This window comes from Coregonus clupeaformis, unplaced genomic scaffold, assembly GCF_020615455.1.
Source record: "Coregonus clupeaformis isolate EN_2021a unplaced genomic scaffold, ASM2061545v1 scaf2402, whole genome shotgun sequence".
Classification (NCBI taxonomy): Eukaryota; Metazoa; Chordata; class Actinopteri; order Salmoniformes; family Salmonidae; genus Coregonus; species Coregonus clupeaformis.
The window spans coordinates 1-24012 of NW_025535856.1; the positions used below are offsets into that span (position 1 = coordinate 1).

Sequence of the window (24012 nt, forward strand, 5' to 3'; positions counted from 1 at the left end):
ATGACATACATAGCATCTCTAAGTGCAGTGTTAACATCAGTGTGTTCTGTTGTCCTCAGACGTGAACTGGGGCTCGTCCACTCAGGCCGTGACGTTTGTCAGCGCGGTCAACAATGCTCTGTCACTGACCGGAGTAGAGGACCACATTAAGAACTTCAGGTGAGAGCCAACAGAGGCCACTAGTATTTCACCTCTTACTATATTGATGGATGGCATTGTTTACCGCGCTGTCTAACTCTGTGTGAGGTTAGAGGTGAAATTAAAAGAAGGGGACAGAGACAATACTGTGAACACAAAACCATATTCTTAAACTGCTCTGCATTCTAACGTGAAAGTGTAGAATGTTAAGAAGACTAATCATAATGGGATTTAGCTAACTAACTGACTGCTATCCCCCTTCCTCAGACCTCAGTGTATAGTGCTGACAGGAGCACCTAAGAACAGACCAGCCCTCCTGGACCTGGCTCATTGCTTCACTAAGAACTACGGACTCTGTCTCACATGTGAAGTCTTTGTGGTAAGAGGACGGACATTTTATTTCAAAGTCACCAAGTTCTTCATCCTTCACACACACATATGCACATGCACCCACACACACACAGCACTATGATATAATATAATATCCCCCTCCTACTCCCTCCCCAGGGCCCCAGAACAGAGACATTGACAGATGTGAACGCTGGAATGGAGAAGAACCAGATGTGGCTGAATAAGAAGAAGAGGAAAGCCTTCTACGCTGCCGTGACCTGTGACTCCTTCAGACAGGGAACTGAGAACCTCCTGCAGGTACAGCTCCACATCTACTACCTGGACATATAATCACCTCTAATAGATACACATTTCAACGTAGAATTGTCTCCGATACACATATATGGGGTACACATGGGAGTACGACTCTGTGGTAGCTAATGACTACTGCAGTAACCTACACATGGACTAGTCATCTGTAATAGATAACACCTCCATTATGATAGGAAGGTTTTCTATTGTGCTTTTATTATTGCCTCTTACATGAGTACAATAAATACATTTATGGAGATATCAGGCCTAATGGTCAAAACTGTTTTCTATATAATATCACTATTCAGCAGTTACCATGTCATGGTTCAAAGTGGTTCAAAGTTAACTAGACTACAGGACAGGTTGGGTTGGTTGTCTAAAATGTTGGGCTGAAAGTTACTCAATTTTCACATTTATGCCACAACAGGCTATGCTAGCTGAGATGAGACTTAGTGCTAAAGCATAAGAAACAAGAACAGTCTGGTTTTACACCGCTTTAATACAGCTTTCCTCCCTTCAGCCCAGCCAGAACTGGTCTGATGTATTAGTTAATGAGGCAGGGAGAAGACAGAGTTATGGTCCAGTTATGGTTGTCTTTATCACATGGAACAGAGATAAGACCGTGCAGCGTGGTCTGGGTGGTCCGGAGGAGCGCTAGCTTTAAAGAGAAGCCAGATTAAAGAGAGCTATAGTCTATCAGTGATTAACACAATGGTGAATGAGATCCTGCAGACAAATACCTCTTCAGAGATCAGGGAGGTTGATCAGGCTGTAAAACTAAGCACTTTATAGTATTGTTTACTAGGCTATTCTTAACTTCTGTGTTTTGGAATGTTACTTTTCATTATTAAAAGACTGTGATTGCTGGAAAGTGGAAACACTTAATTTTTGGAAGAAGGTTTCACACCTTTCTGAGTAGGATGCGGTCTTGGGGACAAATACATTACATATGTAAAATACTTCCAAATGTGACCTTGATTTAAATTGACCAGCATGCAGGGTGGGTGTAGTTTGCAGTTTGGAGATTATTCCATTGGTTTTATTGTACCAGGCAGAAAAGCTATAAGTATTTTCCATGTTTTTGACCCAGGTCTGCTTGAATGCAAGTGTCTGCTATAACCTGTTGTCCCTCTCTGTCCTAGGCTTCAGGTCTGGGTCGTCTGAAACCCAACATTCTGATGATGGGCTTCAAGAAGGACTGGAGGACAGCAGACACAGCCGACGTACAGAGCTATGTAGGAGTACTGCAGTAAGTCACACTCATACACTGAGTGGAACACCTGCTCTTTCCATGACATATACTGACCAGGTTAATCCAGGTGAAAGCTATGATCCCTTATTGATGTCACCTGTTAAATCGACTTCAAACAGTGTAGATTAAGGGGAGGAGACAGGTTAAAGAATGATTTTTAAGCCTTGAAAGAATTGAGACATGGATTGTGTATGTGTGCCATTCAGAGGGTGAATGGGCAAGACAAAATATTTAAGTGCCTTTGAACAGGGTATGGTAGTAGGTGCCAGGCGCACCGGTTTGTGTCAAGAACTGCAACGCTGCTGGGTTTTTAACGCTCAACAGTTTCCCATGTGTATCAAGAATGGTCCACCACCCAAAGGACATCCAGCCAACGTGCAACTCAATGCTTGGAAGGTGTTCCTAATGTTTGGTATACTCAGTGTACATACAAGTTCAGACACACTCACAAAATAAGCCAAGATTAGTGCTAACTGAGTGTTATTAAAGTGTGTGTTCTGTGCCGGGTGTGTGTTTTTAGCGATGCATTTGACTTTGAGTACGGAACCGTGGTACTAAGGATGAACCAGGGACTGGACATCTCACATATCATAAAGGCTCAAGGTGAGTACACACACACACACACACACACACCACTGTATGAAACAGAAGCAGTCAGGATACTCATGGTTTGTTGTGTGGCTGGTTTCATATAACAACCCCAATCATACAATGACTATTGATAACATTGACAACATTGATAAAGTTGATAAGGTGAGCTCTTTGGTTCATAGATCAGAGGCAGTAGCTGAAGGTCGTATCTAATCAGCTCCTAGCAATAACATCTACTGAATAAGCTGTTATCAACAGAGCCACTGCAGGGCTATGGGCCCTGGTCAAAGGTAGTGCACTATATAGGGAATAGGGTGCATTTGGGACACAACCCAGGAGTCATAGATACACTAATCTAATTGTCACTCCTGTTCTGGAGAGATACAGAGTGTGCAGGCTTTAGTTCCAGCCTAGCACTAACACACCTTATTCAACCACTCCAGGGCTTGGTGATTAGTTGATGGATGTGTTAGTGCAGGGTTAGAACAAACATGTGGACTGTGTGGTGGACCCCCAGGAGAGGGTTGGGAAACAGTGGGCTAATGTGAGGGAGATGGGTCATATTCACTAGGGACAAAACTGGAGAAAATGGACTGAAACAATGAGGGACTACCTAAACTTAATGTATCTTTTTCCATTGCAAAACACTTTGCTATGGCTACGGTGTGCACTAATGATTAGTACCCTGTTGTAATGTGTCTCTCTACCGCCCCCCAGAGGAGATGGAGAGAGAGGCCCAGGAGCAGAAGGATCTGGAGAAAGAAGAGCTGGCTGAGGAGAATAAGGGGAAATCCATCTTCAGGAAGTCACGGAAGTTATCTACACAAGGCCTCACTTCGAGAGGTACCAGATCACACACACACACACACAAGGGCGTGTACCAACATACACGCACACACACACACGCAGTGTTCTAAAAGCCCCAAAAGAGTTTTCTGCCATCAGACCAAAGAGTTCATTCATCTAACAAATGAAACCAACATCTACTTCAGGAAACTGTTTTGTTTTCTGCTCAGAGAGAACCATCCTGTCACAATCACAATACAATCTAATCAGCTGTTCTCTTTAAAGGTGTAATCCAATAACACACTCACTGTCATTGGCCTCTGGAACAAAGAGTACAGTTCTTCAGATGTGGAACATTTAGACCTACTGTTGTTACAGAAATCACAACCTGACAGCCTCTCCATCTCCCGGTCACACTGGGTTCTGTTTCTAACAGACAGACACACACAGACAGACAGAGTGAGAGTGAGAGTGAGAGTGAGAGTGAGAGTGAGAGAGAGAGAGAGAGAGAGAGAGAGAGAGAGAGCTGAGCGTACCTGGTTGTACATTACTATTCCTGTATTATTAAACACATTGTTCATGTTTTTCTCTTTTATTTTCTCACCCCCCTCCCCCAGCATCCGTGAAGACCCCACAGTCTCCCCAAGCAGTGGTGGTGAATGAAAGGCTGGTGTCCACCAGCACTCAGTTCCAGAGGAAACAGGGCAAAGGAACCATCGACGTTTGGTGGATGTTTGATGACGGAGGTAGGGGACCTTTCTTTATAGCAAGCAAGTTTATTTATATAGCACAATTCATACATCAAAGCAATTCAATGTGCTTTACAAAGATGTTTATCAAAAATAATGAAAACATCATAATAATAAATAAAAATAAAAAAATGGGATAAAAACATAGGAAGTGACACATTATATACCACAGCATGTCTATAATCACACTCTTCATTATATACCACTCTCTCGCTGTCTGACTTTCTGTCTGTCTCTCTGTCTGTCTCTCTGTCTGTCTCTCTGTCTGTCTGTCTAACTTTTTGTCTGTCTGTCTCTCTCTCAATTCAATGTATACTCCCTCCCTCCCTCCCTCCCTCCCTCCCTCCCCCCTCCCCCCTCCCTCCCTCCTCCTCCCCCTCCCTCCCTCCCTCCCCCTCCTCCCTCCCTCCCTCCCCCCTCCCTCCCTCCCTCCCCCCTCCCTCCTCCTCCCTCCCTCCCTACCCCCCCTCCCTCCCTCCCTCCCCCCCCCCCCCCCCCCCTCCCCCTCCCTCCCTCCCTCCCCCCCCCTCTCCCTCCCTACCCCCCTCTCCCCTCCCTCCCTCCCCCTCCCCCCCCCCACCCCTCCCTCCCTCCCTTCCCCCTCCCTACCTCCCCCTCCATCCCTCCCTCCCTCCCTCCCTCAGGTCTAACCCTACTGCTGCCCTACATTCTGACCACCCGTAAGAAGTTCAAGGACTGTAAGATGAGGATCTTCATCGCTGGCCAGCAGGGACGCACCGAGCAGGACAGACACCAGTATGTATGATCAATTTCAATCATTTATGAATAGAGGGAGATCTGTAAATCAAATCAATTTTATTTGTCACATACACGTGTTTAGCAGATGTTATTGCGGGTGTAGAAAATGCTTGTGCTTCTAGCTCCGACAGTGCAGTAATATCTAACAAGTAATATCTAACAATTTCACAACCTATACCCAATACACACAAATACAGTCTAATCATCAACAACCACCAGCCTGGTCCCAGATCTGTTTGTACTCGTCACTACTCCATTGCTGCCATTGTTATGCCAAACATTTCAATTCCATAAGGAGTTGGCAAGAGAGCAGAAACAGACTGGCTGAACAAGCACATCTTTGGAAATAAGACATGTTATATAGCAGTGCATAGCAGTGGTGATCAGTGTGTGACTCTCTGTGTGTCTGTGTTTATAGGATGAAGTCTCTGCTGGAGAAGTTCAGGATCAAATATGCAGACATCCACGTCATCGATGACATCACCCAAAACCCCAACACTAGCAGGTATTATATACACGCACACACACAGAGAGACAACCCTGGGGAGATGTGATTGCTCACACACACACACACACACACACACACACACTGTCGCTCACATGCTGTGGCGGGAGAGATTCCAGACATTCCGTTCTGTAGCCGTGAGCTCACTCCCGGCTGACCAACCACACGTCAGGGATGTGATCAGCAGTCAGCCCAAAGCAACACCAGTCAGGAAAAGGATAAAGGCTCTATTATAGTGAGACAGTTAATGACAATATAAAACAGACGCACAACTTTGTCTCATTCAGTATTTACACAAGAAAATACAACTCACATGAATGAATATATCATGGCTAATCATCCCCAGCTTCAAACTGGTCCATCTCTGGTGACAGAGTAGCCGGATTTAGTTCTGGGTGCCAAGATTAATGATAACATGCACAAGTAAGACATAATATTCCTGATATCTGAAGTCAAAGTATCAGTGATTAATACCTGATTAATCCTGCTAACTGCTGTCTGTGTTCGTCCCCCAGCTGGAAGATGTTTGAGGACATGATCGAGCCGTTCCGTCTTCACGAGGGGTCAAAGAGCACCACTCTGGCCGAGGCTCTGAGGAAAGACAACCCCTGGAAGATCTCTGACGCTTGAGCTGGACACCTTCGAGGAAAAGGTGGAGTCTAGAGACAGACCAGTGACTGCTCACCACAGAGACTTGTAGAGACAGACCACTGCTCCCAGAGTGAGTGCTCACCACAGAGACTAGTAGAGACAGACCACTGCTCAGTGCTCACCACAGAGACTAGTAGAGACAGACCACTGCTCAGTGCTCACCACAGAGACTAGTAGAGACAGACCACTGCTCAGTGCTCACCACAGAGACTAGTAGAGACAGACCACTGTTCAGTGCTCACCACAGAGACTTGTAGATACAGACCACTGCTCAGTGCTCACCACAGAGACCAGGACCAATAACTTCTACTGATTATCAACCACATACTGTGCTCATTGCAGTACAACATGAATGAACATGCTCAATCAGTGCTTGACTTAGGCAGGAGCTTACCGGAGCTGAGTACCAGCACCTCAAATGTTCCACTTCTTTAACTTTTTTTCCACTTATAGAATATTAGCTCAAAAGTATTTTTGGAGCACCTGCACCTAAATATAAACAGTACCGGCACCCAAAATGAGTACCAGAACCTATTTCAGTCCAAGTCAAGCACTGTGCTCAACTTTATCTTCTTGTAGTTCAATTTAATGTATTCATCTGGATGATAGAATCCAACAGTCCCATGTAGCATGCAGTAGCAACAGAAGTAGACAGCTGTGTTTTCACTGTAGCCTTTAGTCGTTGGTTGTCATACCAACCATGTGACCCACCACCACTGTGTCCTCTCCCCTCCAGACCAACCTCCAGGTCAGGCTGAATGAACTACTGCAGGAGAACTCCCGAGCTGCCAACCTCATCATAGTGTAAGTACAGTATACTGTAGAGTTTTTCCTGGTCAAGTCACCTTGTGTTCAGGAAAAACTCTAGGCCCTAATTATAAGAGATACCAACAAGAGCCTTATCATCATCTATCAATCTCTCTGTAAAATTTTTATAAATATGATAGTCCAATGCCGTCAGAGAACTATGAAGCTAACTGAGGTATATAACAATAATAATAATAATAATAATAATAATAATAATAATTTGGTTGGTGCTTATATCTGTCCTGTTTCAACTGTGTATTAGACGCATGTGTGAAATGCCTGTTATTTGTTTTGCATATCCCTGAGACACCCACGGCCATATAGTGATGACCCTGCTGCTAACATCCAGCTGTTTAGACAACTTAGGTTTAATACTGTATTTCCCACTTTGCAGGAGTATGCCTATCGCCCGTCTAGGCTCAGTCTCTGACCACCTCTACATGGCCTGGTTGGACATCCTCACCAAGAACCTCCCTCCCACCATATTGATCAGAGGCAACCACAAGAGCGTCCTCACCTTCTACTCATAGACCAACCCTCTCAGCAGTCACTAGATGGCCATGCCACAAGGGACAACCATGGCACTGTCATCACTATCCACGAGTTAGTTGCTATTAGTTTAAATTAAAAGGTTATGGTTAGGGATAAGGTTATGGGAAAGGTTGAAGGTTCGAAAGTGATGCACTTCCGTCTTTTCTAGCATGACCACATAGTGACGACGCAAAACACAGACATATGGACACACGGACAGGAAACTGCCTGGGATGGGTCAGTTACACTGCCAGTGTCTATGCTGCACTCTGTTGGAATTGTACATGTGGTGCATAATTGGGGGTCCAAACCCCGAATCGGGCTGGAACACTCGTACTATTATATTTGAGTCATGTAACAGAAGCTCTTATCCAGAGCAACTTACAGTTAGTGTTATTGTCAGGGATATTATTATTCTGACATATTATTATTATTCCAATTTTAAGAGAGCTATAGCTCTTAAATAGTTAGACCTACAGAGACCAAACTTGGTGGGATGTTGTAAATTGGTTGCCCAATACATCTGGTAAATCTTTGGTATATGACACAGAGTATAAGGACCGGGATGTTAGATAAACAGACTGGTCCCAGGCTAGTTGGACCCCCGGCTGGCTATGCATCTCAATACTGTATACTTTTTCCTTAAGTGTACGCTTGTCCACTACCCACATAGTGGTCCTCTGTAGCTCAGTTGGTAGAGCATGGTGCTTGCAATGCCAGGATAGTGGGTTCGATACCCGGGATCACCCATACATAAAACATTTTTGGCACGTATGACTGTAAGTTGCTTTAGATAAAAGTGTCTGCTAAATGGCATAAATTATATTATGAGATTGGTGTAAGAGCAAGAGATTGAGTCAAGACCGGAACCTGTAATTCATACATACAGGCATGCTCTTCCATAGTTTTCTGCCATGAGGCCAGCATGGGTTAGTGCCTTCGTCTTGTAATACATACATGCCGGCCCAGGTTCAAATCCCACTGCTGCTTTCAGACAGACATCCCTAGGCAATGTGGTATTGTTGTAGCTGAATTTGATGACTTAAATAAGGGTGAAATATTTGAGAAAGGGTCAAAAGGCTTGGGCCCGGGTCATTGCTACTAGCCTATATGTATAATTCTTCTTCTTTTGGGGGAACAACAGATGATATACACTGAGTGTACAAAACATTAAGGACACCTGCTCTTTCCATGACAGACTGACCAGGTGAATCCAGGTGAAAGCTATGATCCCTTATTGATGTCACTTGTTAAATCCACTTCAATCAGTATAGATGAAGCCCTGTGTAGCGCAGTTGGTAGAGCATGGCGCTTGCAACGCCAGGGTTGTGGGTTCGATTCCCACGGGGGGCCAGTATGAAAATGTATGCATTCACTAACTGTAAGTGGCTCTGGATAAGAGCGTCTGCTAAATGACTAAAATGTAATGAAGGGGAGGAGACAGGTTAAAGAAGGAATCTTAAGCCTTGAGACAACTGAGACGTGTATGTGTGCCATTTAGAGGGTGAATGGGCAAGACAAAAGATTTAAGTGCCATTGAACAGGGTATGGTAGTAGGTACCAGGTGCACCGGTTTGTGTAAAGAACTGTAATGCTGCTGGGTTTTTCCACGCTCAACAGTTTCCCATGTGTATCAAGAATGGTCCACCACCCAAAGGACATCCAGCCAACTTGACACAACTGTGGATAGCAAGGGAGTCAACATGGGCCAGCATCCCTGTGGAATGCTAATTGAGGCTGCTATTCTGTAGGGGTGGGGGGTGCAACTCAATATTAGGAAGGTGTCCTTAATGTTTTGTACACTCAGTGTATGTAGGCTAGTATGCACAAAATATGATGGTGTTCTAGGAAACTAACATTTTAGCAAACAAATTACCTATGCAAAACGTTTTTTTTTTATTCTATTCAAATGGTAACAGTGGCGTTGATAACTTGATTAAGAAGAATTAGGATTAGTTTGATTTCCATTGAAGAATACTGTATAATACTTTGTATAGACGTGTATATTCCACACAAGTAGCTACTAGTTGAATGTCTAGGGAAATAATGAAGGGATCATTTACTACCTTAATGCACACACACACACACACACTGTGATTAAAATCTATTCAACAGAACAGAAAAATGTAAATCCACTTATGTGCTGTATATAGAAATGCTTGATTTATTTCTGTTTTTTAACCATTGTCTTTTATAAGACTCAGTCCTTATCATATTTAACTGCAATATTTTGTCATCATTAATTAATGTATTATGAAGAAGGAATAAAATGTTGAGTTACTCTTATTTTTCCTCATCATTTGTGTCCATCAAGACGGTGGTCAGACGCATTACATTAGAAGACAATATGTTGGTTACATTATTCTCAAATGTAGAAATATAGAAAATAATGCAGAATAATAAAATAGTTGGGTAAGCCAACCTTTCTTGTGTTCAGTCCTTGGTTATTTGCAATGATTTATATATACACTAGATGACGACTAGGGGGCACCGTTTAGAAGCCACTGAACCTCCATCTTGGCACTCCTACACGTTGTAAAAAATATTTTGAAAGCTATAGAAATGCATTTACTAATGACTACATTTGTTTTTGCAACGTATATTATATTACATACACCTTAATGCATACTTTTAAATTATATTATGTGAGCCAAACATAAAAAATATCCAAATATTTTTGAGATGACTAATGATAAGAGTCCCCACTACAACAACAAAAATACTTAAATGCATGTAATTTTGTCCTTGAAACATTGAACTGAAATTCTGTAGAAATCCATTCATTCCTATGGAGCAGTTCTTCCCAACTCCTGTCCTCCAGTACATATTTTTGTTATGGCCCCCTGGACAAGCACGCCTGATTCTACTACTCAACTAATCAACAAGCCCTTGACACGTTGAATCTGGTGTTTTCGTCCAGGGCTACAACAAAAATGTGTGCTGTTGGGGGTACTCAAGGACCAGAAATGGGAAACACTGCTATGGAGGGAGGACTGTGCCTACTGGGGAGTGCCAATATGGCCGACCAGTGGCTTCAAAGCCTCTCAATGGCCAATAAATAGCATCAGTAATCCAGGGGTAATATACATAATTGGTTATTAGCCCCGAGCTACAAGTCTTCCATTACACAACAGAGGAGCATGAGGGAAGCTACCTGGCCTGGGAGGGACACACATGGGGGGGTAAAAGCCAATTTATGCTTGATCCGAAAATGTGGTCGGAGGCTCCGTATGGAGGGTGTGATGCAATTGCGGAGCGTCCCGAGGCATGCAAATTGAGCTCCGTACCGCATTGCGTCTCCCAAATTTTGTAACGGAGGGCTCTGTATAGCTCCGCATTGACATGATTGGTTGACGGTATGTGAGGGCGGGAGGTCCTGTATAACACAAACTCACTTCCTTGACAACTTCCTTCACAACAGCTCTGCGCTGCTCCATGAAGCGCAAGAAGTATGAATGCCCTGACTTCTGCAGAGGCCATATCACTGTAAATGCTGCACGGCCAATGCAGACGTCAGATTGACCATGCAGTGCCTTTTAGGAGGAGCATCATGCACACATCACTCTAGCTAGTGTTGGGATCTATTTTCTTATAATTAGATGTTATGCCTAGCTTAAAAATAATACATTAATGATTAAACATAATAGGTTTGTGCTGTACTGATATACAGTGGAGGAAAAAAGTATTTAGGCAGCCACCAATTGTGCAAGTTCTCCCACTTAAAAAGATGAGAGAGGCCTGTAATTTTCATCATAGGTACACGTCAACTATGACAGACAAATTGAGAGAAAAAAATCCAGAAAATCACATTGTAGGATTTGTAATGAATTTATTTGCAAATTATGGTGGAAAATAAGTATTTGGTCACCTACAAACAAGCAAGATTTCTGGCTCTCACAGACCTGTAACTTCTTCTTTAAGAGGCTCCTCTGTCCTCCACTCGTTACCTGTTTTAATGGCACCTGTTTGAACTTGTTATCAGTATAAAAGACACCTGTCCACAACCTCAAACAGTCACACTCCAAACTCCACTATGGCCAAGACCAAAGAGCTGTCAAAGGACACCAGAAACAAAATTGTAGACCTGCACCAGGCTGGGAAGACTGAATCTGCAATAGGTAAGCAGCTTGGTTTGAAGAAATCAACTGTGGAAGCAATTATTAGGAAATGGAAGACATACAAGACCACTGATAATCTCCCTCGATCTGGGGCTCCACGCAAGATCTCACCCCGTGGGGTCAAAATGATCACAAGAACGGTGAGCAAAAATCCCAGAACCACACGGGGGACCTAGTGAATGACCTGCAGAGAGCTGGGACCAAAGTAACAAAGCCTACCATCAGTAACACACTACGCCGCCAGGGACTCAAATCCTGCAGTGCCAGACGTGTCCCCCTGCTTAAGCCAGTACATGTCCAGGCCCGTCTGAAGTTTGCTAGAGTGCATTTGGATGATCCAGAAGAGGATTGGGAGAATGTCATATGGTCAGATGAAACTTTTTGGTAAAAACTCAACTCGTCGTGTTTGGAGGACAAAGAATGCTGAGTTGCATCCAAAGAACACCATACCTACTGTAAAGCATGGGGGTGGAAACATCATGCTTTGGGGCTGTTTTTCTACAAAGGGACCAGGACGACTGATCCATGTAAAGGAAAGAATGAATGGGGCCATGTATCGTGAGATTTTGAGTGAAAACCTCCTTCCATCAGCAAGGGCATTGAAGATGAAACGTGGCTGGGTCTTTCAGCATGACAATGATCCCAAACACACCGCCCGTGCAACGAAGGAGTGGCTTCGTAAGAAGCATTTCAAGGTCCTGGAGTGGCCTAGCCAGTCTCCAGATCTCAACCCCATAGAACATCTTTGGAGGGAGTTGAAAGTCCGTGTTGCCCAGCGACAGCCCCAAAACATCACTGCTCTAGAGGAGATCTGCATGGAGGAATGGGCCAAAATACCAGCAACAGTGTGTGAAAACCTTGTGAAGACTTACAGAAAACGTTTGACCTGTGTCATTGCCAACAAAGGGTATATAACAAAGTATTGAGAAACTTTTGTTATTGACCAAATACTTATTTTCTACCATAATTTGCAAATAAATTCATAAAAAATCCTACAATGTGATTTTCTGGATTTTCATTTCTCAATTTGTCTGTCATAGTTGACGTGTACCTATGATGAAAATTACAGGCCTCTCTCATCTTTTTAAGTGGGAGAACTTGCACAATTGGTGGCTGACTAAATACTTTTTTTCCACACTGTAGATTGTTTAACATAACAAGCTGTGACAAATGTGAGGAACCGTTAGGGGGGAGGCTGAGATAGACTGAGATACACACTGCCTCTTTGTTAAACTGCTCAAGGACATGTGTACTGCAACAAAAACAACTAACACCTGGCAACAGTGAAGTGCCAAGGGGCTGGGACCAGCCTGTGCGCCATCGATAGGTTGGGTAAGTTTAAACCACACCCAGCCTCTATTCTGACAGGCCCAGCAGGGAGCGGGAACTATCTCTGTCAGAGTATTTAAAGAAGAACTTATAACAATGGCTCAGTTCTCTGACTGCCCTGCGTGGTTTTTCAGTGGGCCCGTATATACGAACATCATATTTACCATTCAAGTTTTTGCATTAATTAAAATACTAGTCTATTTTAGAAGACGTGTATTGACCTCTTTTTGTTCCTATACCAGATTTGAATTGACGCAACTTGACACTAGCTAACGTTAGTTATTGTTACCAGAGCCACAAACAAACCATGCATGCTGTGATAAAGTAGCTATCTAGCTATTTAGCTTAGTTACAACAAAGATGATCTATCGCCTCTTCCTCTCTGGTTATAAGGTCTGTTAATGGGTTACATATACAGTGCCTTTAGAAAGTAATCATACCCCTTGACTTATTCCACATTTTGTTGTGTTACAGCCTGAATTCAAAATAGATTAAATATATATTTTATCTCACCAATCTACACACAATACCCCATAATTACAAAGTGAAAACATGTTTTTAGAATTTTTTGAAAATGTCTTCAATTAAATACAGAAATACACTATCAAAATCATGGACATTAATATGGAGTTGGTCCCCCCTTTGCTGCTATAACAGCCTCCACTCTTCTGGGAAGGCTTGCCACTAGATGTTGGAACATTGCTGCGGGGACTTGCTTCCATTCAGCCACAAGAGCATTAGTGTGGTCGGGGACTGATGTTGGGCGATTAGGCCTGGCTCGAAGTCGGCATTCCAATTCATCCCAAAGGTGTTCGATGGGGTTGAGGTCGAGGCTCTGTGCAGGCCAGTGAAGTTCTTCCACACCGATCTCGACAAACCATTTCTGCATGGGCCTTGCTTTGTGCACGGGGGCATTGTCATGCTGAAACAGGAAAGGGCCTTCCCCAAACTGTTGCCACAAAGTTGGAAGCACAGAATCGTCTAGAATGTCATTGTATGCTGTAAGTTTAAGGTGTCCCTTCATTGGAACAAGGGGACTAGCCCGAACCATGAAAAACAGCCCCAGACCATTATTCATCCTCCACCAAACTTTACATTTGGCACCATGCATTGGGGCAGGTAGCGTTCTTCTGGCATCCGCCAAACCCAGATTCGTTCATCGGACTGCCAGATGGTGAAGTGTGATTCATCACTCCAGAGAACGCGTTTCCACTGCTCCAGAGTCCAATGGCGGCAAGCTTTACATTTACATTTTAGTCATTTAGCAGACGCTCTTATCCAGAGCGACTTACAGTTAGTGAGTGCATAATTTTTTTTTTCTTTCATACTGGTCCCCTGTGGGAATCGAACCTACAACCCTGGTGTTGCAAGCGCCATGCTCTACCAACTGAGCTACAGCCAACGCTTGGCATTGCACATGGTGATCTTAGGCTTGTGTGCGGCTGCTCGGCCATGGAAACCCATTTCATTAAGCTCCCGACGAACAGTTCTAGTGCGGACATTGCTTCCACAGGCAGTTTGGAACTCTGTAATGAGTGTTGCAACCGAGGACAGACAATTTTTACGCACTTCAGCACTCAGCGGTCTCGTTCTGTGAGCTTGTGTGGCCTACCTCTTCTGCGGCTGAGCCGTTGTTGCTCCTAGATGTTTCCACTTCACAATAACAGCACTTACAGTTGACCGGGGCAGCTCTAACAGAGCAGAAATTTGACGAACTGACTTGTTGGAAAGGTGGCATCATATGACGGAGCCACGTTGAAAGTCACTGAGCTCTTCAGTAAGGCCATTCTACTGCCAATGTTTGTCTATGCAGATTGCATGGCTGTGTGCTCAATTTTATACACCTGTCAGCAACGGGGGTGGCTGAAATTGCCGAGTCCAGTCATTTTGTATATATTGTGTATCTCATTTACATAAGTATTCACACCCCTTTGCTATGACACTCCAAATTGTGCTCAGGTGCATCCAATTTCCTTTGATCATCCTTGAGACGTTACTACAACTTGTTTTGAGTCCACCTGTGGCTAATTCAATTGTTTGGACATGATTTAGAAAGAAATACACCTGTCTATATAAGGTCCCACAGTTGTCAGTGCATGTCAGAGCAGAAACTATACCATGAAGTCCAATGAACTGTCCATAGATCGCCGAGATAGAATTGTGATGAGGCATATATCTGGGAAGGGTATAAAACAATTTCTAGAGAGTTGAACGTTTCCAAGAGCACAGTGGTCTCCATCACCCAGACTGCCTAGAGCTGGCCGTCGGACCAAACTGAGCAAGAAGGACCTTGGTCAGGGAGGTGACCAAGAACCCAATGACCACTCTGACAGAACTACTGAGATGGGAAAACCTGCCAGAAGGAAAACAGTCTCTACAGCACTTCACCAATCTGGGCTTTATGGGAGAGTGGCCAGATGGAAGCTCCTCCTGAGAAAAATGCACATGACAGCATGCCTGGAGTTTGCAAAAAGACAAGTGAAAGACTGAGTGCATAAGGCAAAAGATGTGGTCTGAGACAAAAACTATTTGGCCTGAATAAACACTATCTCTGGAGAAAACCAGGCAGAGCTCATCACTTGACTAACCCCATCCCTTCCGTGAGGCATGGGGGTGGCAGCATCATGATATGGGGATCCTTTTTTCAGCGGCAGGGACTGGGAGACTGGCACAGGCAAATCCTTGATGAGAACCTGCTTCAGATTGCAAATGACCATAGACTGGGGAGAAGATTTATGTTCCAACAGGACAATGACCTCCAAGCATACAGCCAAAGCAACGCTGGAATGGCTTCAGAAAAATAATGTGAAAGTCCTTGAGTGGCCCAGCCAAAGCCCAGACTTGAAAATCTGTGGAAATACTTTAAGATTACTGTTCACCACAGCTCCCCATCTAACTTAACAGAGCTTGAGAAAATGAATGGGAGAAAATCCCCAAATCCTGATGTGCTAAACTGACACAGACATACCCAAGACGACTCAAAGCTGTAATCGCAGTCAAAGTTGCTTCTACAAAGTATTGACTCAGGGGTGTGAATACTTATGTAAATTATATAGGGTGAGTATTGGTAAAGTGGGACACTTTCTGTAATTTGCTTTTCGGAACACTTTACAGAATCATCCCATTGTCTTAAACCCCAACATGATACAATTCTAAATAGCTTATGAACTCCACTACTAACAAATAAATATTAAATACAGGATGGATGACTCTTTTTCAAACACAAATTGTCCTGACACCACATTCTTTCAGTCGATACTGGCAAATTTGGGACAGGTTGATTGGCAAAGTGGGACACTTACTACTTTATTGTAAAGAATGATAAATTAGAGTATATGTGTAATTTCAATATTTTTATGATAAACTTCAATTATTCATACAAATGAAATGTATTAAAACATTATTTAGGTAATTTTGTGGAACATTAAAGTGGCAATATGTAACTTTTTGGGCAACCTGACCAAATTAACATAGAAATGTTATAGATCGATCATTCGACTTGAAAGCAAGTCTAAGAAGTGGTAGATCTGTTCTATGTGTGCTATTTCTATGCTTCCCATTCTTAAGTTTTGTTTGTGCATCTTTTACTTTCGGTTTTGTACACCAGCTTCAAACTACACTCTAAATGACATTTTGTAGAATGAAACCAGAAAGACATCTCCCCTCAACAATTTCAATGACTGTTTTACTGTCACCAGAGTAAAATACAGAAAAGTAAACTTTTTTTAGTCATCATATACCTGTATGGATTTTTTATGTTGGTGAGGTATTATCTTTCTAAGTAAAATGGCATAGCTGATAGCAGATTTGAGGAAAATGTTAACAAAAAAATCTGATAGAGGAGTGTCCCAGTTTGACAGTAACAGGGTGTCCCAGTTTGACAGTAACAGGGTGTCCCAGTTTGACAGTAACAGGGTGTCCCAGTTTGACAGTAACAGGGTGTCCAGTTTGACAGTAACAGGGTGTCCAGTTTGACAGTAACAGGGTGTCCCAGTTTGACAGTAACAGGGTGTCCCAGTTTGACAGTAACAGGGTGTCCCAGTTTGACAGTAACAGGGTGTCCCAGTTTGACAGTAACAGGGTGTCCCAGTTTGACAGTAACAGGGTGTCCCAGTTTGACAGTAACAGGGTGTCCAGTTTGACAGTAACAGGGTGTCCCAGTTTGACAGTAACAGGGTGTCCCAGTTTGACAGTAACAGGGTGTCCCGTTTGACAGTAACAGGGTGTCCAGTTTGACAGTAACAGGATGTCCAGTTTGACAGTAACAGGGTGTCCCAGTTTGACAGTAACAGGGTGTCCAGTTTGACAGTAACAGGGTGTCCCAGTTTGACAGTAACAGGGTGTCCCAGTTTGACAGTAACAGGGTGTCCCGTTTGACAGTAACAGGGTGTCCAGTTTGACAGTAACAGGATGTCCAGTTTGACAGTAACAGGGTGTCCCAGTTTGACAGTAACAGGGTGTCCAGTTTGACAGTAACAGGATGTCCAGTTTGACAGTAACAGGGTGTCCAGTTTGACAGTAACAGGGTGTCCCAGTTTGACAGTAACAGGGTGTCCCAGTTTGACAGTAATAGGGTGTCCCAGTTTGACAGTAACAGGGTGTCCCAGTTTGACAGTAACAGGGTGTCCCAATTTAAGACTATTCTAAAAAGGTGAGAGTAATAAGAAAACCATTTACAGTCATTTTGATTTACAATTACATCCCATTACAAAATATGTTGTAATGAAACACTGAATATCCTTTCTTAGTTTTTTGTAAGCTTAACATTATTTACTGTCATTTTACCATTATGACTCCAGAGCAGCATTTCTTAAAGTATGGGTCGCGACGTGTCAGAGTAAATGTATAATTATTTCATTAATTACTGGAATTAATTTGGCCAAGTGCAACTGCGCTCTGTAGTATATGAAGATTATGACTTTGTTAATGTTTTTAAGTGGAACCTGAGAGGATGTTTATTTTAGTGTCAGAGGGAATTGTTTTAGGGTGACGCCACATACAACAGACAGGAAGTGTGTGTTGTAGACAGGGGATTGGACAGTAGAGGTAGCCACCCATATCTTGGGAAGATTATATATACTGGGTAAAAACGAAGAAGAGGTTAGAGCGGCCATTGCAATCTGGGACGCCGCTCTCCGGGTGGTCATGACATCTGTAAAACGTATGCTGGAATCTTGTGATATGAATAAAACTTATGATCAAGGGTTCAGTATGAGCGGACTCCTTTGTTTATCAGCAATGACTAGCAACTTTGACTCGACACTACAGCTCTCTTTGCAGTTTTATTGAAGATCACTCCGCAACCCACACGCTGAACGAGTGACGGTGGATGGTGGTTGGAAGAGTGCGCTTATTTGAAATGGAAAAGCGTTGCGGTAGCTATTGATAAAGAAGAACATCAAGACGCGCTCTGTGGGATGCACTGTTGAGCGCTACATCCTGAGGGGTTGGTGCTGATTGTACGGAGATTGTGACAGCCGGTTAAACGGCGTCCCTTGAGAAGGCAAGAACAAGATGTATGTCCGTTTTTGGAAAAAGTGGAACCTTGTCTTTTGGCTGATCCATTTGTGGTTTCAGGATGGGTGAAAACAGTGTTGGGTGCTGTGGAATCGGTGAGGGTAACCAGAAGTGGTTTAGTGATAATTGTTTGTGTTTCTGCTCGTCAGAGGGAGCAGGCGCTCCGCGCTAAATGAATGGGGGCAAGAGATGTGAATCGTTTTGCGCTCAAGAAAAGGGCGCCGTTGAAAGGAGTGATTACTGGGGTAGCAGTAAATGTAAAAGTTGACCAACCAAAGGGGAAGATTCCCGGTGTTTGTGATGCTCGTCGTTTGGTGCGACACAGAAAGGGTGGCGTGAGTCTGTCTGTTCTTTTGAGTTTTGATGTTGAGTCTTTGCTTGACAAAGTGATGTTAGGATATATAAGTTATCCTGTACGAGCTTTTGTGCCAAATACATTACATTGTTACAGGTGTCAAGCTTATGGGCATATGGCAGCAGTGTGTAGGAAGGAGGTTCCTAGGTGTGAGAAGTGTGCAGAAGGGCATGTGTAACCGGTGTGAAATGGCTAGCTAGTTAGCGGTGCGTGCTAGTAGCATTTCAATCGGTGACGTCACTCGCTCTGAGACCTTGAAGTAGTTGTTTGCCTTGCTCTGCAAGGGCCGCAGCTTTTGTGGAGCGACGGGTAACGGTGCTTCGAGGGTGACTGTTGTCGATGTGTGCAGAGGGTCCCTGGTTCAAGCCCAGGTAGGGGCGAGGAGAGGGACGGAAGCAACACTGTTACACATGAGACAAAGAAATGTGTAGCATTGGGGAAAGTAGTGGTATATGTTAATTGTAGGGGTGCAAATGTGGCTGGTGATCAGAAATGTCCCGTGCGAGAGAGGCAGGTTGAGGTTTCCAGGGTTAGAGTAGTGCAGAAGTTGTCATATGCTGAGGCAGTGAAGAAAGTAGAGGAAGATGGATCAAGGGGGGAGGGATCCTGAGAGGAGTGATGTGAGTAGGAGATCTGTACCAGTACAGAGGGATAGGTCAACAAGTGATATACACTACCGGTCAAAGGTTTTAGAACACCTACTCATTTAAGGGTTTTTCTTTATTTTTACTATTTTCTACATTGTAGAATAATAGTGAAGACATCAAAACTATGAAATAACACATATGGAATCATGTAGTAACCAAAAAAGTGTTAAACAATTCAAAATATATTTTATATTGGAGATTCTTCAAATGGCCACCCTTTGCCTTGATGACAGCTTTGCACACTCTTGGCATTCTCTCAACCAGCTTCACCTGGAATGCTTTTCCAACAGTCTTGAAGGAGTTCCTACATATGCTGAGCACTTGTTGGATGCTTTTCATTCACTCTGTGGTCCGACTCATCCCAAACCATCTCAATTAGGTTGAGGTCGGGGGATTGTGGAGGCCAGGTCATCTGATGCAGCACTCCATCACTCTTCTTCTTGGTAAAATAGCCCTAACACAGCCTGGAGGTGTGTTGGGTCATTGTCCTGTTGAAAAACAAATGATAGTCCCACTAAGCCCAAACCAGATGGGATGGCGTATCGTTGCAGAATGCTGTGGTAGCCATGCAGGTTAAGTGTAAATAAATCATAGACAGTGTCACCAGCAAAGCACCCCCACACCATAACACCTCCTCCTCCATGCTTTACGGTGGGAAATACACATGCGGAGATCATCTGTTCACCCACACCGCGTCTTACAAAGACATGGCGGTTGGAACAAAAAATCTCAAATTTGGACTCCAGACCACAAGGACAAATCTCCACCGGTCTAATGTCCATTGATCGTGTTTCTTGGCCCAAGCAAGTCTCTTCTTATTATTGGTGTCCTTTAGTAGTGGTTTCTTTGCAGTAATTCAACCATGAAGGCCTGATTCACACAGTCTCCGCTGAACAGTTGATGTTGAGATGTGTCTGTTACTTGAACTCTGTGAAACATTTATTTGGGCTGCAATTGCTGAGGCTGGTAACTCTAATGAACTTATCCTCTGCAGCACAGGTAACTCTGGGTCTTCCATTCCTGTGGCGGTCCTCATGAGAGCCAGTTTCATCATAGCGCTTGATGGTTTTTGCGACTGCACTTGAAGAAACTTTCAAAGTTTTTGAAATGTTCCGTATTAACTGACCTTCATGTCTTAATGTGTCGTTTCTCTTTGCTTATTTGAGCTGTTGTTGTCATAATATGGACTTGGTCTTTTACCAAATGGGGCTATCTTCTGTATACCCCCCCGTACCTTGTCATAACACAACTGATTGGCTCAAACGCATTAAGAAGGAAAGAAATTCCACAAATTAACTTTTAAGAAGGCACACCTGTTAATTGAAATGCATTGCAGGTGACTACCTCATGAAGCTGGTTGAGAGAATGCCAAGAGTGTGCAAAGCTGTCATGAAGGCAAAGGGTGGCTATTTGAAGAATCTCAAATATAAACTATATTTTGATTTGTTTAACACTTTTTTGGTTACTACATGATTCCATGTGTGTTATTTCATAGTTTTGATGTCTTCGCTATTATTCTACAATGTAGAAAATAGCAAAAATAAAGAAAGACCCTTGAATGAGTAGGTGTTCTAAAACATTTGACCGGTAGTGAATGTTTCACTAAGATTGGATTTTTAACATATGGTGCAGAAAATTGAGGTTGTGGTGGCAGCTGCATAGAGGTATTTGGGTGTGCGAGACTTGACATCAAAAGAGTTACCAGGGTGTGTTAAGTGGTGGTGTCCCATCCTTTCAGGTTGTTGGCCTGAGGTAGGACTAAATTGATTTAAATAGTGGAGTAGGGTGGTGTTCTTTATTTATTTTTTACGAGTGTAGTGTTAGATGGTAGGGTATTTGTTTAATTTTTTCAGTCTAGTACAGGGGTATTCAACAAAATTTAAAAAAGGTCCAGTTAGAGAAAATGTTTTGAAGCAAAGGTCCAGAAGATCATAATGTCTAACAATTTAGTGGTATATATATTTAAGTAGCCTAGTAGTTCTGAATGTAATCAATAACTGACCGTCTAATCAAATTAATTCAGTACAATTCAAAAACTTGTTGACAATATTTATTATCACGAAACATAGAACTGAACATTAGGGTTGTCCTCGACTAAAGAAATTCTTAGTCGACTAACACTTATATGAGTTTGTCGACTAATCGATTAGTTGATTTAATCGACAGAGCTGTGCAAGACTAGAAAAAGCGCAATATAAATGTAGTTAATTAACCATCTGTAAAACTGAGTTTCTCGAAATTAATCCTGCAAAAGCACCACTTTAAATCTCGTGTTCACCAGAAATGTTCTCATAAGTTACTTGGAAATGAGTAATTAAGCATGAATAAGCATAAAAAATGACTTATCGACTAAAGAAATCTTAGTCGACTAAGACCAAAACGACCGATTAGTCGACTAATCGACTAAGAGGGCAGCCCTACTGAACATATATGTATGACTGTAGATATGTACAATGTGCTCTCATTAATTAACTAAATAAAACTAGGGCTGCATGTCAAAATAAGAGAAAATAAATAAAATGTGAAAATTGTGCATTTTCAAAAAAAGTGCTTAACTTCAGAAAAATAATATAAAGGGAGGAAAAGTTTGAATTTCCCCTTTTCTGTTTCACATCTTGACTCAACAGTCTCAACCAATTTTACAAATAATACATCTCAACAGATCTTAACAATTGAACAGTTTTAGAGTATCACTTTCTTCCCCTCATATCCCACTCCACCATGTTTTTGCTCAGTGAGAGAATTGAGCTTTAGCCTGTCTTGCCAGAATTTTAAACCTGGGCTTGAATGGAGTCAGGGCCATTCTCATACACATGTGAAGGTGCTCATTGGTGAGCCTGGAACGATATTTAGTTTTAATTATGTTCATTGTGGAGAAAGCTGCCTCGCAGTTGTATGTGGAGCCAAACATGGTCAAGATGTATAGGGCTACTTTCCTCAGACCCGGGAAAGCAGTCTCAGGGACCATTTGGAACCAGAAAGTGGAAGGGTCAGTTCTTACAAACTGCTCTTTCAGGGCCACATCTGCTTGGAGATCAACCAATTGCATCTGGAGAGACCCAGCATTTACCCATTTAAAGTGCTGTGTGACTTCCTTTGAGAACCCCCTGACATCTGTGATCAGAAATGGGTTCTGAATGAACATGGTGAGCTGCTCTCCAAAGCTGAAGCTGTCAAAACGGTTGCTGAAGTTTACAATCAGCTTATCAATAAAATCAACAAAAGAAGACAAATCTCTCTGTCCCTGAACCTGTTCCTGCACTGCTGGGAAGTGTACACAGTCTCCCTGCAGGTCTTCCTTGAACACTTCAAGTTTCCTCTGAAAGGAGCGAACAGCTGTCATCAGTTCACAAATTGAATTGTCCTTGCCCTGTAGCCTCAAATTCAGTTCATTCAGATGTGACGTGATGTCAACCAAAAAGGCCACATTATCCATCCATTTCTCATTTTCTAAAAAGAGAGAAAACTGTGTTGCCTTCTGACTGCTTAGCTCTGCCAAAAAAGATGCTAATTCCCTCCTGATGGACCAAAAGCGCTCTAGCACCCTGCCTTTGCTGAGCCATCTCACATTGTTGTGCAGCAAAAGATCATCAGCATTGGCATCAACTTCTCTGAGGAATTCCCTAAGCATGCGATGCTGGTAGGAAGAGGATGCCCTGAGAAAATTTATCATTTTCATCATTGTATTCATCACCTCAGCATGCTCATCTGACAGGGAGGCACAGAGGACAGATTGATGAATGATGCAATGGTAAGATAAAAGCTCAGGATTGTCCCCTTTCAGTCTTGCTACAGCTCCTTTTTCTTTCCCTATCATAGAAGGGGCTCCATCTGTGGTTATTGAAACCACTTGTTTTGGCTCTATTCCTCTTTTTGTTAACATCTCCTTAATGGCCAGGTAGATATCCTCTCCTCTTGTACTGGTCTGAAGGGGAGTGACACCTAACACGTCTTCACAGAATGTTTTCTGGGCTGTGTTGAAAAACCTGGCAAACACTAACAGCTGAGCATTGTCACATATGTCAGTGGACTCATCCACAGCTAAGCCTACACATGGTGCCTTATGCATGGCTTCATCTAGCTGGGTTAGCACATCCTGAGTTAATATTTCACTTTTCTTTGTGGCAGATGATGCTGACATGGGAATATGCTTTATTTTATCACAAAGCTCATTTTTTTGTTTTCCCTCAAGTAGTGTTTCAGCTACTGCACTCATGCATTCTTTGACAACCCCTCCATCTGTAAATGGCTTTTTGTGTTTACCCAAAATCCAAGAAACTCTGAGGGAACACTCAAGAGCACGTTGTTGGGCAGTGAATGTTTTGCTCAGGATCCTGGAGTCTGTCCATTCTGGATTAGATGCTCTGTTTTCATTGTCCACTTTTCTTTTTTTGGAGAGTGCCATTTGTTCCTTATTTTCTCTAACTGTTACCCTTTTTCTGCCTCACTCGTCTGTTTCGCTCCCTTTCTCCGTCTCACTCATATTTTCGTCAACTTTCTCCGTCTCACTCGTATTTTCCTCAGCTTTCTCCGGCACACTCGTCTGTATCTCTCCCTTTCTCCGTCTCATTCGTCTGTTTCTCACTCGTCTGTTTCGTTCCCCTTTCTCCGTCTCATTCGTCTGTTTTCGCTCCC

The 24012-nt window shown here is 43.1% G+C and overlaps 1 protein-coding gene across 1 annotated transcript; it reads left to right on the top strand.

Moving 5' to 3' along the window:
• Nucleotides 1-59: 59 nt before the first annotated feature.
• Nucleotides 60-8154, top strand: LOC123488615 (solute carrier family 12 member 1-like; the record flags this gene model as incomplete). Its single annotated transcript, XM_045219482.1, is given in 13 exon segments — nucleotides 60-159; nucleotides 406-517; nucleotides 646-786; nucleotides 1923-2029; nucleotides 2553-2635; nucleotides 3341-3466; nucleotides 4027-4155; nucleotides 4803-4914; nucleotides 5336-5422; nucleotides 5938-6049; nucleotides 6051-6074; nucleotides 6810-6877; nucleotides 7275-8154. Coding segments are annotated over 13 exon segments (1337 nt in total), but the record flags the coding sequence as incomplete, so codon positions are not given.
• Between the last annotated feature and the right edge of the window lie 15858 nt (nucleotides 8155-24012).